This window comes from Ruditapes philippinarum, unplaced genomic scaffold, assembly GCF_026571515.1.
Source record: "Ruditapes philippinarum isolate M1 unplaced genomic scaffold, ASM2657151v2 ctg8426_1_1_1_1, whole genome shotgun sequence".
NCBI lineage: Eukaryota > Metazoa > Mollusca > Bivalvia > Venerida > Veneridae > Ruditapes > Ruditapes philippinarum.
Window position 1 is genome coordinate 15,307 of NW_026861039.1, and position 19,449 is coordinate 34,755.

General features: G+C 30.9%; 1 protein-coding gene across 1 annotated transcript in view; it reads right to left on the reverse strand.

The window, feature by feature from the left end:
- The window catches only part of LOC132714325 (uncharacterized), a gene marked incomplete at its 3' end in the record, with an annotated part of 34,479 nt that extends 15,301 nt beyond the window's left edge, over positions 1-19,178 (reverse strand). The window contains exons 1-2 of the mRNA XM_060697167.1: positions 19,163-19,178; positions 18,509-18,639 (exon numbers count right to left, since the gene is read on the reverse strand). Coding sequence (XP_060553150.1) covers positions 18,509-18,639; positions 19,163-19,178 — 147 coding nt within the window. The remainder of the gene's footprint in view (positions 1-18,508; positions 18,640-19,162) is intronic.
- Between the last annotated feature and the right edge of the window lie 271 nt (positions 19,179-19,449).

The following is a 19,449-nucleotide window of genomic DNA, read 5'->3' on the forward strand; positions in this document are numbered from 1 at the left end:
CATGTATATAATGAGTGCGTCATATGTCTAAAAATAGATCGTCTACAGTGATTTGATTTATGTTCAATAGGGAAAATGTGGGTCGTGTAAGAATTATATATAATGCAAATGACGCCACGCCAAATTGTTGTTCCTCTTGTTTTATATCTTTTTGATAGCATTGCTTTATAAAACTCCTGCGCTGTTGTTTATGTGTGATAAATAAAGATGTTGTTATATTTTTATGGTCCTTCGTAATCATTGATTCCAACACTTTAAGTGTTGAAGGTATAAAAGCTTTGAACCGAGTGTAATTGTGTGTGACAAACAATGCGCATACTTTTCGTGGTGTAGTAGTATTACATTTAGTAGTAAAAACTCGCGAATGCACGTCTAGAAAAAAACCGTGGTTTGATACAATTTGCTATAATACAAGATTAGAGTTTAAGAGAACTAGGAACTTATTTTTAAAAGATAAAACCAATGATAACCTAAGACAACAATATTTACGTTCAAAAAATATGTATAATCAAACGATAAGAAAAAGTAAAAAAATATATAAATTGGGCGAAGCTAAAACGCTTACGAAATTAAGTAAGTCGCAACCGCGCAAATTCTGGAAAAGGGTTAAGAAACAATACGCAAAAAATCCTGTTCATGCTAATGATTTAAATATTTCTGATTTATTTAGTCATTTTAAGAATTTATATAGCGTGGAAACGAATGACAGAGATCAAGTTACGAATCCAATGTTAATAACAGATGACGATTTAGATAGCGCTATATCAATCTCGGAAATAAAAGAGGCAGTTTTTTCCCAAAATAATAATAAAAGCGCTGAGGCGGATTCTGTTATTGCGGAGATCTATAAACATTCTTTTGATATTATTTCACCATTTTTATCAGCAAGTTATAATAGAATTTTCGAAAATGGGGAATATCCCAATAATTGGGGAGCAGGTATTATTGTACCAATTTTTAAAGGGGGAAATGTTGAGGATCCTAAGAATTACAGGGGCATAACCCTCATTAATATAATTGAAAAAAATTATTCTTAAATTTTACTTAATCGTCTAACGAAGTGGTCCGTTAAACATAGTAAAATTATTGACAATCAGTATGGTTTCCAGAATGGAAAATCCACAACGGATTGCATATTTCTTTTACACTCTATAATCGTTAAGTCATTATCAGAAAGAAAAAATTATATTGCTGTTTTCTCGATTTCGAAAAATGTTTTGACAAATTGGATCGAACATTTATTTTTCAGAAATTATTGTCAGAAAATGTAAGTTCAAAATTTGTAACGGCTATAAGATGTATGTACGCATCCGTTAAAGCTGCTATTAGATATAACAATACAGTCTCGTCTTTTTTCGATTCAAATATTGGCGCAAAACAAGGGGACCCCAGTTCCACATTATTATTTTTATACTTCGTGAATGATATAGTAGAAAATATAAATTCCAATATAGAAGACCTTTTTAAAATCGACGACGCTAAAATATTTCTGCTGCTCTTCGCGGATGACGCCGTTTTATTTGCACATACGCCTATGGCACTCCAATCTATGCTAAATGATTTACAAGTATATTGTCAAACTTTGGGACTTAAAGTTAATACTAATAAAACAAAAATTATGATTTTTGAAAAAGGCAGACATACAAGTTACAATTTCGTATATAATGACATAGTTCTGGAAAACGTAAATTTTTTAAAATATCTTGGGATTAATTTATTTAAAAATTGACATTGGAATAGAACTCAAAAGAAATTAGCACAACATGCTTCGTTTTCATTGCATAATTTATTTACAGTGTTTAATCAATTAGAATTATCTATTGGAGACAAATTTAAACTTTTTGATAGTATGGTAGGCTCAGTTTTAAACTATGGTGCTGAAGTTTATGGATATCAAGAAGGAAAAAATATAGAAACGATCCATTGTAAATTTCTCAGAAAAGTCTTATGCGTTAAGAAAGCAACAAACTTGGATGGTCTTTATGGCGAAACCGGTAGACATCCAATGCGAATACATCGTAAATTTATAATGTTAAAATATTGGACATAATTAATCAGTTTACAAAATGACTGTCTGCTTAAACGTATGTATAATGTCTTAAAATTTGATGCAGAAAACGGTCTTTCTTATGGTGGTAACAACTGGGCATGCCAAATTAAACAGATTTTAAATGATATAGGAAAGTCGAACATATAGATTAATCAAGGACATATAACAATCAATTTTCAACAAGTTAAAATTAGAATATTGGACATTTACAAGCAAGAATGGTATAGTAATATAAGAAATTCTAGTAGACTATCGTCATACAGCATCTATAAACGCTCACTCGAAACTGAAGACTATCTTAATAAAGTTAACATAAACAAATTTCGAATATCACTTACAAAATTTAGATTGTCATCCCATAACCTAGCAATAGAAACGGGTCGATACGAAAACGTAGCGCGAGAAAACAGACTATGTACGAATTGCAATTTAAACGTGATAGAAAATGAATTCCATTTTTTGCTAGTTTGCCCCAAATACTATAGTTTACGTCGCAAATATTTGAAACCATACTATTGTCGTTGGCCATCAATTCATAAATTTGAAAAACTAATGTCTACAACAAATACCCAAATGTTGAATAACCTGTCAAAATTTTTGTATTTTTCATTTAAAGAAAGAACTGACAACATTTAGTATATTTTTGTCTTTGTCATATATATTTTTTTGTATTTTTCACATGAAAAAAAGGACAACAGTTATTACTTTACTTGTCAAATATTTCGTATTTCTCATTTAAAGAAAGAGTTGACAACAATTAGTAGGTTAAATTTATTCAGTTGTCAATTGTTTTTGTATTTTTCATCTTAAGAAAAAACTGACAACAGTTAGTATCTTGTCAAATTTTTGTATTTTCCATTTTAAGAAAGAAATGACAACAGTTAGCATCTTAAATTTATTCAAGTTTTGTAGCACCAAATACAACATTTCAACTTTGTCAAGGTCTTTATATTATCAATGATGTACTTCTATTGTAAGATAACAGGAACTTAAATTTATTCAAATTTTGTAGCAACAAGAACTTTCTCTGTAAAACATTAAGGTATTTATATTGTATATCATGTTCTTACATTACATGATTGTTGACTGTATTGGCTATAAATGTATATTGTCGTTTTATGCCAAATAAAGAATATGTTATGTTATGTTATGTTATGTTATGTTATGTTATGTTATGTATTATTGTACCAGTGCCCAAAAAGGGTAATCTAAATGATGTGAATAATAACAGGGGTATCACCCTTACTAGTATATTTTCTAAACTTTTCTCAATATTGTTAGACATGAGATTACGTAAATTGGCCGAAAGTAATGAAAATATTGAAAGATAAAAGTACTACTGATTGCATTTTTGTTTTATGTTCAATTATTAATAAGATAATACGTCACAAAAAGAAAAGGGTATATGCATCATTTATTGATTTCAAAAAATATTTTGATATGTTATACAGAAATGGAATAAGGTTTAAATTGATTGAATCTGGTGTATCATATAAAGTTGTAACAATGTTACGAAGTATGTATATAGGGGCCTCCGTGGCCGAGTGGTTAAGGTCGCTGACTTGAGATCACAGGTCCCTCACCGCTGTAGGTTCGATCCTCACTCGGGTCGAAATCTTTCATGTGAGGAAGCCATCCAGCTGGCTTACGGAAGGTCGGTGGTTCTACCCAGGTGCCGGCTCGTGCCTGAAATAATGCCCGGAGGGGCACCTGGGGTCTTCCTCCACCAATAAAGCTGGAAAAAATCGACGAAAAAATCTCGGCGGGACGCTCTAGGATGGCCCGACTTGAGTGTACGGTCGCCCATATGGGCTTTCCGGCGGCGACCTTAAATAAACGCATTAAAAAAAAAAAAAAAAAAAAAAAAAGAAGTATGTATAATTGTGTGAAATCTTGTGTAAGAGCAAAGGCTGCCTGACAGATGAATAGTTATATGGGCTTAAAACAAGGGGAACCACTCTCACCATTGTTATTTATTTTCTTCGTGAATAATATGCACGAAAATTTACAAATAGATAATGTTGATACATTTTCATTAGATAATATACAAAAATTTTACTATTTTTTGCGGACGATCCAGTTTTATTCTCTTATTCTAAGGAAGGATTGCAATGCCTCCTTAATTAACTTCATACATATTGTACTAAGTGGGGTATTGTGGTGAATGAAGATAAAACGGTTGCTATGGTTTTTAAATCTGGAAATAGAAATGAAGATGTAGAAGTATATTACAATAATGAGCCACTTAGCGTTGTTAAGTCATTCACCTATCTTGGTGTTACATTATCGTTTTTCATATCTATGGAATAATGATAATATTTCACTTGTGCATGTTAATACTATTATACAAAAACTTTATGATCAGCAGCTACAGCAATGGTGTGCTGAACTAAATACTTTCTCAAAGTTAGAAAGTTATAATTTGTTTAAAATTGAATTTACCCAAGAGAAATATTTAAGTTGTATTAATGATGTAAAACATCGTTAAATGCTCACAAGGTTTAGGTGCTCTTCGCACAAATTAGCTATTGAAGAGGGTAGACATAGAAATATTGAAAGAAACCAACGCCTCTGTACAAAATGCAATATGAAACAAATTGAAACTGAATATCACTTCTTATTAGTATGCCCATATTATAACAATTTATGGAAAACATGTTTACCTAGATATTATTGCTCATGGCCTAATTTAAATAAATTCATATCAATAATGAAATGTACGAACAAAAATGCAATTGTTAACTTAGCAAAATTTGTTTATTCAGCAATGCAACTAAGAAATGAATCTACTTAACTCATTTGTTTGAAATAATGTACGCTGATAAATAATTATGTATATGTATAATTTATAATGTATTTACCTTACTTTTCTGTACTTTGTATTGTACCGCCAAAATGTTACTTGGCGATGAACATGTATATATTTTTTGCCAATAAATTATTTGACTTGACTTGACTTGTTATCTTTTATAAACAGACCCAATCATCTTTTAATGTTTGTTTTTATTGCTATCAATGAATTCGATTTACTTTCTGCATTTGCTTTGGAAATTCGTTGTCGCACATTTGTGTAAACGTACAAGTTTATAGTAGATCTAATTCATATCTTTCATCAAGAATGATTAAAAACTTTTAAATATTTAACAGAGATTATTGAAAGACTACTGCGTCAATACTGCATTTATTGAATGAGTTGAAAACTATAATATTTTACAAGCCTCTATCCAGTATGATATTACTTTTGTTCAATAAATTTAAAAAAACACTCACACAAAAAAAACCCATAAAATACCGTAAACAGTCCAACCTAATTTGACCATATATCAACGCACTTGTGCTTTTGTTAGGGTATATGATGAAATCAATACCCAATTGACATTTTTACGAAATTTATCTGCATAAAGTGAAACAAATGACACTCAATACTATGGTGGCTGATTTGGAGCGCTTTTTGTGTCGAGTTGTCGCTAGCGACAGAACGATAAAGCGCTAAACGGCGCGTTGTCGGATTTTCGTCATGTCGTCCTGTCGCTAACGATGCATGCAAAACGGTGCGTTGTCGTGTGGCTAGTTGTCGCGATGTCACATTGTCGCTCGGCTCAAAGGATTGGCTGATAAACCAAGCGAAAGGGCGACATCGCGACAACGAGCCGCATGACAACGCGCTGTTTGGCATGCTTCTCTAGAGACAGGACGACAAGACGACAGTGCGACAACGCGCCGTTTGGTGTGTTTCGCTTGAGCAAGACGACAAGACAAAAAGGCGATAACAATATAGGTTGTGTTGTCGCTATCGACAAAGCAACGCGCAAAGTGTACCAAATCGGCCACCATATGTTTATGATTTTATGACATATGCAAAGTGAAAACTGCTTGTATATTTCGCCAATTTAAATTAATAAGTTAATATATATTCTAAGTGATGATTAAAATATATTGCTTACGGATCTCAAATTTTCCAAAACGTTTCATGTTTTTTTTGTGTGTTTTTTTTCCAGACAATAGACACAGGTGCATACATCATGTAAACGTTGGAAAATGGATAATGTGTTTTATTAATAATAAATTATTCATTGCGTTTTATGTCAAATTAAATGAAACATACCATGTTTACTTGCTTGGGTCCATTTGTTTAATTGAAAAATGATTACTCGAGCCTTGTTCTTGAATATCAACGGGTCCCAAAAGAATACTCTTATGAAAGGAGATCCTGGAACATATTTGATATATAAATAAAGTAATAATATTTAATGGTGTTGATACTTGTTGTAATTAAAGGCAAAAAAAGATAAATCATTTGATTATGCCGTACGTTTTAACCGGTATATTGATTTAAACTAAATAATTTAGATCCATATATCAACAAAGTTTTACATCAAATTTGGAAATCACAATGTTTATCAAGGAATCATTGTACATGCCTAAACAGAAAAATCAGTTTTTGTTAATTCGCAGTTAAGCTTATTTAAGTTTATGTTCATGTATTTAATTATCATTATTATTAGAAAAGATAATAAGATATACTTAACATAATTCATAAAAAAAACTTTTGACATCTATGTCAGGTTCCCAATGTTTACAAAGATCACGGCTTTTCTGAATATATATATACCGTATATTTACAATAACATTAACTTAAGAGAAAAAAAAATGTGTTTGACAAATGGACATTACATTGCTTTAAACATATTTATTAAGCTCGATTGAGAAACAAGTTCTTGCAACTTATATTAATCACTTTCGAGTCCTCTTCCTGGAACCAACCAGTACTGGTGTCATATAAATGAACGTGGTCGTGAACCCGAGTAGAGCTCGAACCTATGGTCTCTGGGTTGAGAGGCAGACACCTTAACCACTAGGCCATGGCTCACCTTAAATTACATTGACGACCTATATCTAAGAAAGAAAATCAAATATAAATTTTCCCCGTTCAAATCCACAATCCCTTGCGCGAGATGTATGGGCCCTTTCCGCCATCTTGATGGTAAAATAATCAGATTTTACGTTACCGAATGAGTGTACATTAAGTCTATCTTGAATTACCGATAAAAATGACATCTCTCTGATTCTTTTTTTTCCACATTTTACAAGAAACTTTTCGTCTATTATTTTGTTTCTCGTATGCAGTCAAGATGATGGCGTGAGTATCGGTAATTTTTTATTATGTTTTCGTCAGAAAATCAAAAAAGATAAGGATATCGATTAATCTCAAAGAAATACTAATAGTTACGAAAAATGCAAAATCAAAACCTTATTCTATCAATAAAGTAATTTTAAGATCCTTAACTGTACAAAATGTATTTTACAGTATCAACCAAACCGTCTTGCAACAGACTGATAAAAAATTCATGACTTTAAGATTTTTAAAATAACGAACGTGCAATGTATATATTTCGTCTCAGTAGCCATTTCTTTCATTTTTTTCTTTTAAAAACATGTTAGCGTATTTGCAAATATGATATAGAGGATATTTGTTTGTTTGTGTGTAAGATGAAATTTTATTTCATCGAGAGGGCTTTAAAAACAGTATTGTCACGAGTCGCGTAGCCACTCGTGATAATACTGTTTTTAAAGTTTACGAGATTTCTATAATGTTAACGTCAATATTAAAATCTGTTTTCCCCACTGAGAGCCCCATTTAGTCGGAATTTTTCATTAAATACAAGAAGTCTTGAGCAGAAAAAAAGTTCGACAGTTAACGTTAAATGACGGTGAAATTTTCCATTTTATTAACAAAAATATGAATGATCGCTTGTTTTTTAAATAAAAACAAACAATTCTTGTAGGAGAATAGTCCAACCATCCATCCATATTTCTGTTACTTACTGCGAATTTATATTAGACCTGGTTTGTTAATGTAAGCGGCAGCCATTTTTTAAAGTGTATTTCACGGGAGGAAAATAATTGTGTTCAATTCAGAGGGATATCATTTGGATTTGTTAGTCATACACTTTTTTAATAGAAAGAAAACTTATTTGAAGATTGTAATAGACAAAAACATTCAAAAAGCAGCAAGGAAAATGGAAAACTTCAAAGGCTGGCTAAGGAACGCTGAGTTGTTTATTTATTCTTCGGGCTGATGGCTGTCATTGCTTTTCAAGTTTTCATAAAGCATACGGCAGTTATTGCTCGTAGGATACTTTAATATACCAAAATGACATTAAGAGCAGATTGGCATGAGGAAGGAATGTATTTTTCAGACTGTAAAAATGAAACAAACAAAAAATTAGAGACGAAATTTGGTGACTGGATTTGGGATGAATAGAAATAAGTTTTCTTCTTATTATTACTTTTCACATTTAAGGTATTTATCAATTTCAGCATTGCTTTTTTTAAACAGCCTGACATTGTCAGAATTGTAAGCAAAAATAAAATTGAGGTACCACATGGGGACAATCTTAAAAAAGAAGTCTCATCTTTGAAAAGTGTGAAATCAGTAATACACTGAAAAGCATAAAATAAAAGCCTTTAAACAGTTATCCGTTTACTATAGCCTGCTGTAATAAATATTTCCCGAAACATTAAGTTGATATAGTGCGGAAACGAGAGGTGTAATGGGCAAGAGGAGGTTCATCATGAAATATGTCCTTCAAGCAAATGATATATTTTATACAGTATATTCTATTATTCAAAATATAAGTTTTATTGCAATACAATGAAAATTTGAATATTCTGAAGAATAGTCTAAGAATGTTTAAATTTGGATGAAAAATGATTAATCAAATTCTAAAGTTCTTCTCCAATATAAATTATTGAGCGCAGCAGCTCATAACAATGATTATTTAAATGGTTATTTAAATAAGGATTTTCATTTCAATGATTAGCATAATTACAGTTAAGATAGCTCATCAAAGGGAAGTTTAATTGCTACGGTTATCAATACGATATTTTATTCGGATATTTATGTTTATTTATATTTTGTTATTGTTTATTTACATCCTATTGCACGTTTCTATTCGTCCCACGGTGGTTATGTAACAATGTGGACGATAATTGACTCTAGCTCCTACCATCTCATCCTTATTTGAAGTTTAGTGATATGATTGTGACAGTGTTGCAATCTGCTACCGAAAGAATCTCAAATGAGTTTACGATACTAGATTGTTAGTAACGTGTCTGAATTATTCTGTATTTTCTTGTATTTTATTTTCCGCATTTAAATACTGTAAAACCTGTGTAGTTTTTCTTGTTGAAAACGCGCTTCAAAAATAGGCAATTGCCAATATCAGAATCATTCTTAACAGGCAAATCACAGTTATGGAAAGAATTCATAACAGAATTTAACAATATTCATTGTGATTGTTATATTTGCACATACATTTTACAATAAAATACCATATAGTGATACATAATTATCAGGCAAGAAATGAGATTAATTTCTGTTGAAAAATTAATAAGCAAAAACCGGTCTTCATCATTTTATTGATTTAAGTTTAATTATAAAGGGAGAAGCTTTAGTTAGCCAATTTTAAATTCAACAGGTTCTTGGATAGTAAGCATTTGAAAATTTATTAAACATCTTTTTCACACAATATATTGTTTTAATAGATAGCAACATAGTTATTTACTAATAATGCAGAAAAATCAATTTCGTAAGTGTTTGTATTATTTCGTAATAGGTGTGTCGTTTGTCATCACCCTCAGTGAAAATAACAGTAAATTCATGTTCACAAAAGAATCTGATCTTAGTGGATTTACCTGTACAGAGGAGCATGCGTTATATTTCAAAGATAAGATGAGTTCATCACAATGTTTGGCAACATGTGCTGATTTCAAAAGATGTTTTAGTGTTTTCCGTCATCAGGAAAGTTCCCGGTGTATTGGGTGCAAAAACAAGTACTTATCCAGAGACGACGCTCCAGCACTCATCGGCACAACCTTCTTTAGACGTCGATGTAACTTGTTATTTTAATTCTATTACTTTAACATTAAATAAAAAAAAACTACAAATAACACAGATGGACATTACGCAATTAAAAATAATCTAAATGAATTTCATAAATTAAAAGATGTTTAACATCTCTTGTAAAGTTGGGAAACTTTTAGGCAAAAAAAACGTTGAACGAACCGATTACACTACCCACCAATATAGAGTTTACAATTTTTTTAATACTTAATTCATGAATAACATAATAATATGAGCTATAACATATTTGGATAATTATTCATAGAGGCATATATTTTAACGAATACCTATATCTTGCGCTTTAACATACGACATAGCGACCACCCTTATATGTTAGTTAAAACAGACGTTTTGACAATTTATTTAATACATACTATATACCTAACCAATTTTTATAAACTTACTTGATCTGAAATATTTATCTAGTAATATCTACAGCCCCTGCATGTTGGTAAAAACAGAATTTAAGACAATTTATTTAACACACGATATATATTTGACCAATATTTACATTGTTATTTGATCTTGAATATATATCATTTACTCAATCTACTGTACATATTGCTGGATTCAAATTTATGTGACATTTTTCTGTTCATTTATATGTATTAGTTATATATATTGAGGTTTTTAATTCGCATACCTCTATCATTATAAAATATAATATAACATATTTTAATAGATTTATAATATATATAGCTTTAAACGACAACTTCCAACAAATTTACCACTTTAAATGTATGTACAGAGAATAGTACAAGATAAATATTATATATAAAGGCATATTCGACCAGTTGATGTTATTATAGGAACATAAATCCCAAAGCGCAAGCAATATTTCGTCTTATATGATGTGTGACACGAGAAAACTCAAGACATTTGTATTTGATAAAGGAAGTAATTAAATCAAGTTATGTTGTAAATCATATATAATACGTATTTTTTTGTAATCTATCGTACGTTTTTATCTTATAATGCAAGATAAACTACTATTCACTTTTTGACAAAATAAAAAAATAAAACACTTACATTTCTTTAAATGTGTAATTCTTTCCTGAAATCATATTTGCATATAACAAAATACTATAAAGCTGTAAAAAAGTCATTTGATATATATCATATAGGGATGGTCACTATACGTTTCCTGAGACATATATCATATTACATCATTATCTTTATCATTTTTTATAATAATATCTTAAACAAAACGTGTTTGTACTTATCATAATGATTTGTATCTGTTTACATTTCATATTTAAACGTTTTCAATGCATTGATGATCTAAATGCCTTTTTCTTAGTGCAAAAGTTTCTTCACACTGTAACAAATAATGAAATTCATCACCAACGCTTACTAGTCTTTATAACCCTGCAAAATTTGCCGGTCTCTATATATAATTTGTTGGTTGCTCAAGTTTTGTATATTTATACAGAAATCCTAACTTTGTATGGACTGTTCAAATTCAAAGCTAAATTCATTACATAAAATCAGCTGGCAAGATGTAATAAAAGTATTAGTATTTAGAGCAACATTCTTTACTTATCAATTTATCTTATTTCAATTACATGTTAACTGATTTGTTTCTTTTTGTGAATTTATATATTTCAGCTTACTTGGTAGTTACAGAAAAGAAGACATGGTTTGATGCAAAGGTAAAATAAATTAATGTACATGTATAATTTTATTGTATTCAAACATCAACTTTGAATTACGCATGTATTGTCGACGAAATTATTTCGAGTTCAATTTATGTTGCATTTATATTTTGATAGATTTGATAACTATGGATCTGCGTTGTAGGAAAATTAAAGGTGAAAGGAGAAGTGATTCGGATTCAAACAAAACGAAATATAACGATTCAAATTATGACGGGGCATATGATCATGACCATAACATTGATCTTGGAGACCTTATTAACATAAATATTGTTAATTAAAAATAAAACACAAAAAGAGACTTTCCTTAGTTGTTATTTTTCGGCTTTTTGGGCCAATAAAGATATTTCAATTGCAAACATTTATTGAAATCTTTAACAATCTTACTGAATATGTTTTATTTAAAAGCTGGTCTTTTTTAAAAAAATTGCCAGTTTTTTAATGACACTACATATTCATAGTGTGTGTAGGATTTAAAGCATAATATATCTTCTTTGCGTTAAGTTAAAACATGTTTATTCTATATTTTAAAAAAAGACTGTGTAACAATCATCAACATTTTCAAATATCAACTTTGAGCAAAGTATATCTTGAAATATATTGTTTCATTTACCGAAAGAAATATTTGTTACAAATATACAATATCCATTTTAGAATCATTGTTCGGAGCTTGGGGGACATCTTTTAGACATAAAGTCGCAGGAAGAAAATGAATTCATTGACAAACTTGGAGGTTAGTATTTTTTATTTTTAAACATTTTATCGCATAAGATTACAAGAATAAGCTGAATCATTTATTAGTTAATTTTATGCGCTATAAATGACGTGTTGTTAAATGTATTATATTTATGTTAATGTTTAAACCCATAGATTCTTCTCGTATTCAGGAATATGTTAATGTTTCTATTTCAGCGTTTGAAGAAAGTATATGGATTGGAGCCACAGTCATTGAAAATGAACGTATTTTCATTTGGTAGGATGGGAGCAGAGTTGATGAATATTTCAAAAACTGGGCAACAAATGAGCCAAATAATGACGGTGGCAACGAAAATTGTTTAAGCGTAGTTGGCAATACACATGTCGACAGTGAAAAGTGGCAAAAGTGGAACGATGTGCCATGTCATGCTGCATTGAGTAGCATTTGTGAATTTGACTGAATAAGAAATCGGTTCTTAAATAACTAAAAAACTCAAAATATTCTGCGCTTTAAATATTTTCTACACAATGGTGTTTATTCATTCCCTTTAAAGCGATAATTCAGGTCACTACCAACGCAGAAGTAAAGTCTTTAAAAAATCTTAATGTTACAATCTTATAATTTTCGTCATTCAAAAATATTTTTTTAGATGATTGCAAATATAATAGAAGCAAACGGAAATAATCAGCCAAACTATTTTAAAAGCAGCGTCCTACGCAAGCGTAAAATGGCTGCAAAGGAATCCCGTGCAATGAATTACTTGAGTGAGGTAAAAAAAAATGCTGCCTTTGAGGAAATTCTGTTAAGATCTGTTCAGAACTTTGTGAAAATTTGAAGCGTTATGACACGGAAATTCTATTATATCTTTACTTTAAAATAAATGAATTCTTGAATGTAAATTTATTTTTGCCTTACTTTTGTTATTTTCAATTCAAAAATAAGAAGCTCGATTATAAAATTAAAATTAAATATTTAAGCGGTTTATATAAGCTATCAAAATTAAAAACAAAAGGAGCTTCATGTCTTTTCAAAAATTGAAGTTCAACATTTATTAGACCTCTTTTAGTCAATGCAATAAGTTTCGCGAGGTTTCTAGTTATTGTGATGGACAATTATGTTTTTACTTTTTTTTATATTTTTTCATTGTTTTGTAATCGTGCCCCGAGAACTGAACTCCTTCTTTTTTTTTGCAAGTTTCTCAAAATTGTTGTTTGTAAAACATATTGTATTGATTGTTTCATTGTATAAAGAGGGCATGTTCTAATATTTGTCTCCAATTCTATAACGAATAAACTTTTTTTTATAAAATTTACGTAAACTAATATGAGAATAGTATTATCAATTTATCAATATACACCAGAATTTAATTATTATAACATATCTGGAAATAAAAAGAGGATATCAACCTTGTTATATATAAACTAGCATAACATGTAGATTCTATTATATCTAACATTATACGGCAAAATATCGATCAGAAGTGAATAAATATTAACTACTTTAGAAAGCTGGCATATGATTTTATACCGTTTAAATAATGGCTATAGAGCATTAAGGTGGTTGCTACCTGAAGAAAATACAGCTAAATGTAAAAAAAATATGTCATAAAAAGTAGTAAACTGTGAACAAAGTAGTACTTTGACTTCCATACAAAATACTAAATCACCTAAAATATACTAATTGCCCCAAAAAAGCCACTGTATCAGTGAATTAAAGTAGTGTGTGTCACCTTGATCTCTCTGAAACGGAAACATTACTGACAAATGCAGAACCACCAAAGAAGGTTGGGAAATAATTGTTCGAATATGTTTCGTTATTTTAAGTATGGTAGATTTGTTTCATCCTAAAGCGCGAAATTTTAATTGAATCATTTTTGAAACTTTTCTTACGCATGTGTACGAACTGTTCCAAATCTTTCCGAGGAGTTCCTTTCATATTGTAACAGTGTCAAGGTGTATCAATAACTTCACCTACCATATTTGTAGACGCATTTTCCAAAAATCGGGATAGGGAATTATCTCGAGAGCAAATATTACTCACAACGAATAGTGGGATATTGCAGGCTCCTTTTAATTGTATATGCTAGATAATAAAAAGTTCAACAGCCCTATAGTCCCAAGAAATTTCAAGCGGGACTCAATCCTAAACATTAAAAGTATTGATAAATGTGACAACAATGAGATCAAGGTAGGATCAACAGTTGCTATACAGCATTTAACATCTGAACAAGTGTGTACATGCTCAAATCTTGAATTGAACTTCACAAAAATTTTCATTCTGTCTAAACCAACAGCTCAGTTACAACCAAAATATGTGTTACCCAAGCGGTTTTACCATGAGAGGTTGCACTGTATGCTAGATTCATTAATTACGAATTCATTAATGAGAGTGGATCTTTAAACAATATTTTATTTATAAGCATTACATTTACATGATAATTGACAAATAATAAATAGTACGGATTGAGTAGGAAGCTTGGAAAGCTTTTTTAGAAACTCTTTCCGTAATCACATTCTCAAAGAGTATGTAAAATGGTAATAATTATATGCATTTTGTGTTAAATATACATAACATTTTCACTATAAACATGCTTTTTACATGTACAAGAAAGTTAGCAATTTGAACTCAGGTTTTCCTAATCGAAACGACCTTAATAATAAAATATAGACATAAACAAGAACCGGTTGAACCGGGTGATTCTCCCCGAGAAGGTTCTGGACACAGGAAAGTATAAAAAATGAACAAAAGCAAAAACTCCAAGGCGGAGTTATGTTTTTTTTGCACCGCACTTCTATTTAATGAGATCTATCTATCTATAAAGTTTCCTGATGATTTCAGAGTTACGTCCCGGGTAAAATTCAAAGTGTAAAAATTAACAAAGGGCAATAACTCCAAAATTAGACCAGGCTTTGTTTAGGTTCTTTAAGCATTGCAGTTCTATCCAATGATTTCTAGCTACCTACAAAGTTTCATGTTGATAATCTCTAATAGTTTTAAAGTTATGTCCCGCACAAAAGATACACAAAGGGCAATAACTTCAAAATAAGGCAAGGCAGAGTAATGATTCTTAAGCACTGCACTTCTACCCAATGATAACTATCTATCTACAAAGTTTCATGTTGATATTTCTTATAATTTTAGAGTAATGTCCCCGACAAAGTTCAAAGTGTCAAAGTGAACAAATTGCAATAACTTCAAAAGTAGGCAAGACAGTGTTACAGTTCTTGTGCACTGCAAACCTACTTTATGAGATCTATCTACCTACAAAGTTTCATGTTGATACCTCTTATAGTTTAAGAGTTATGTCCTGAACAAAGTTCAAAGTGTGAAAATAAACAAAGGGGAGTAATTAAAAAATAGGCAAGGCAGAGTTACGGTTCTTGTGCACTGCACACCTACTCAATGAGATCTATCTACCTACAAAGTTTCATGTTAATACCTGTTATAGTTTTAGAGCTATGTCCTGTACAAAGTTCAAAGTATAAAAATAAACAAAGGGAGATAATTCAAAAATTAGGCAAGGCAGAGTTACGGTTCTGTACACTGCACACCTCCCAAATGAGATCTATCTACCTACAAAGTTTTATGTTGATACCTTATATTTTAGAGTTATGTCCCGGACAAAGTTCAAAGTGTAAAATAAACAAAGGGGGATAATTAAAAAATTAGGCAAGGCAGAGTTACGGTTCTTGTGCACTGCACACCTACTCAATGAAATTTATCTACTTACAAAGTTTCATGTTGATACCTCTTGTTGTTTCAAAGTTATGTCCCGGACAAGAAAAGCGGACGGACGGACGTTCCAACATTTTGGGTTTAGGGGCTATTTTCTTTGTTATTTTCTTTGTTTTCTTAAGGGCTACTAGCCCATAAACCCTTTGATCACGGAATGAAACTATTGTTCTTTACTGTTACATAGCCCCTAAATCCAAAATGTTTGCTCGGAAAGACGGACGGACGGACAAGGCGGCGACTATATGCTCCCCCGAAATTTTTCGGGGAGCATAAAAAAGTGAAGGAAAATCCTATAGCTCTATAGCATAAATTCACAAATAAGCACGTTTTAACTTAACAAGAAAAATAATAAAACTGTTAAACATGTTTAAAAAAATAAAGAAAAATAAAGATATGGAAAAGTAAGTTAATTGTTGCAATTGTTAGATAATAGAAGGTAAGAAGTAAGAGACAGATTTGAGAGAAAGAAAAAGAAAGACAACAGGAAATTGTCACTATAATACTATGGAGTTGATGGAACGAGTTTATAATATACTTTTGAGAAGATATTATGCATCTAAATCTCTTTTTCATATAAGTCTAAATAATTACTTTCTATTACATTTCAAATCGTTTTGTTCTGTGTAAATATGAGCGTATATGAAGGACTATTGCTTCATTTAAATCGTCAGCAATTGAATTATCACAATAGAGTAAAACGTTAAGTGTGACAATTGTTATTTCGCTTAAATTGTTAAGGAGGACATTTCGTTCATCTTGGTACCTTGGACACGAGAAGAAATAATGAGATGTGTTTTCTATGTCGCCACATTCTCACATAGGAGATTTTCTATTATGTTTTTGAAATGTTCTTTGAGAGAACTACAATGTGTTCTAAGTCTTGTGTGTATAATCTGGTATTTTCTCACCTACATAATAGTGAGAAGGCACACTTTGGACATCTTCATTAAGTCTTCTTTTGAAAATTGAAATGGATGGTGAATTTCTGTAATTAACAGGAAGATTGTTCCAGTCTTTAATTGATGATGGCATAAATAGAAGATATTTGTTTGTTTGTGTGTAAGATGAAATTTTATTTCATCGAGTGGGCTTTAAAAACAGTATTCTCACGAGTGGCGTAGCCACATGTGAGAAAACTGTTTTTAAAGTTCACGAGATGAAATAAAATTACATCTTACACAACAAACAAACAAATTTTCTTTTTATTTTATGCTTAAAAACAAGTTAAAACGAAATTTCTTAAAATTTACGTAAATATTAAAATCTGTTTTCCCCATTTAGAGCCTAAAAAAAGTCGAATTTCTCATTAAATACAAGAAGTCATGGGCTGAAAAATAAGTTCCACAATCAACATTAAATGGTGGCGATAGTATTCATTTTATTAAAAAAATATGTCTGATCGCTTGTTTAAATAATAAAAACAAACAATTCTAGTAGGAGAAATAGTCCACCCATCCATCCATATTTCTGTTACTGACTGCGAATTTATATTAGACCTGGCTATGTTAAATGTAAGCGGCCGCCATTTTTAAAGTTGTGTATTTCACTGGATGAAAATAATTGTGTTTGATTCAGAGGGATATCATTTGGATTTTTAAAAGAAAGAAAACTTATTTGAGGATTGTAACAGACAATAAATAAGTGTTGACAGATGTGTAAACATTCAAAAAAGTGAATAGGAAATTGGAGAACTCGGAAGCCTTACGAACGCTGGGTTGTTTACATATTCTTCGACTGAAAGCTGCCAATGCTTTTCAAGTTTTCATGAAGCATACGGCAGTTATTGCTCGTAGGATACTTAAATATTCCCAAATGTCATCAAGAGCAGTTTTGCATGTGGAAGGAATGTATTTTTCAGACTGTAAAAATGAAACAAAAAATTAAAGAGACGATATTTGGTGATTGGTAACTTGAATGAATAGAAGTAACTTACTGTAAGTTTTCTTCTTTTTATTACTTGTGACATATAAGTTATTTATCAATTTCAGCTTTGCTTTTCTTTAAACAGCCTGACATTTTCGGATTTGTAAAGAAGAATTTGTTTGTGTTTGTAGCGTCTTACTTTAAGGGGTTGGATGCAAGTATCTTCATAAAGATTAGATATAGAAACTAGTTTGTTTTGTACCGGTTATTATTCTGCAGGCTTCAAGTTGGATTTTTTCAAGTTCAAATTCATCTTGTTGAGTTATATTGTCCCAAACAACATCCGAGTATTTCAGAAGGGGCCGAATGAAAGAGAGATATATAGTTTCCAGCGACTTTCGATCAAGAATGAATTTCAAAGATCTCATAATATAAATTCTGTGCCAGGCTTTTTTGGTCATATTTTGTATGTGTGAATGCCAATTTTCATCATTAGAAAATGTAACTCCAAGATGTTTGTGTGAGGTCACTTCATTTATTTGCACTCCGTTCATTGTCAATGGGAGATGAATTGGTTTGTTTACTTTACGAGAGATTATTACTGATTCCGTTTTACTTGAGTTGAAGTCTACAAGCCAACCATTTGCCCATTCTGTAATTTTTTTCATATCAGAATTAAGAGTCTCCGCAGCATGAAGTGGATTATCAACAATGATATATAAACTTGTATCGTCTGCAAAGAGTCTGATATATGAGTTTATGTCAAGAACAATGTCATTTATATAGATTAAAAAGAGAAGAGGGCCTAGAATGGACCCTTGAGGAACTCCGGCTGAAATAAAAACAGTTTGAGAGGAGCCGCCTGGAAGAACCACCTTTTGTTTTCTATCACTGAGATAGTCACTAAACCAATTTAAAAGCCCACCATTTATTCCAGCAGACTGAAGCTTGAAAATGAGACCTTTATGCCAGACACGATCAAAGGCTTTTGAAATATCGCAAAAGACAGCTCTCACTTCTTTACCATCATCAAGGGCTTTGCAAAATGTATTATATAAAGAAACAAGTTAATTGGTTGTTGAGTCATTGGGAACAAACACAGATTGTAATGAAGTTATTGTGTTATTAGCAACAAAGAAATTGAATATATGCTTATGTATAATTTTTTCTAAAGATTTGCTGATCGTGCAAAGAAGTGATATAGGTCTGTAATTAAAAACAATTGAGGGGTCACCTTTCTTGTAGACTGCACATACATTGGCAAGCTTCCATTGTGGAGGGACTTTACAAATTGTTAATGATTTTCTGAAAAGATGACAGAGAGGTACAGAGAGAGCTTCTGACAATTCCTTCAGTATCCTGTTGTTGATATTATCAGGTCCTGATGCTTTACCAACATTGAGAGTTTTAAGAGTATCACGTACCTCATCATAAGTTACATTTATTGTGTCAAGTTTATTAACATTTTGATGTACATGAAAGTTTGGTAAATACTTTTTTTATCATCAAGTGAGAATTATGATTGGAAAAATTGGTTAAGTAA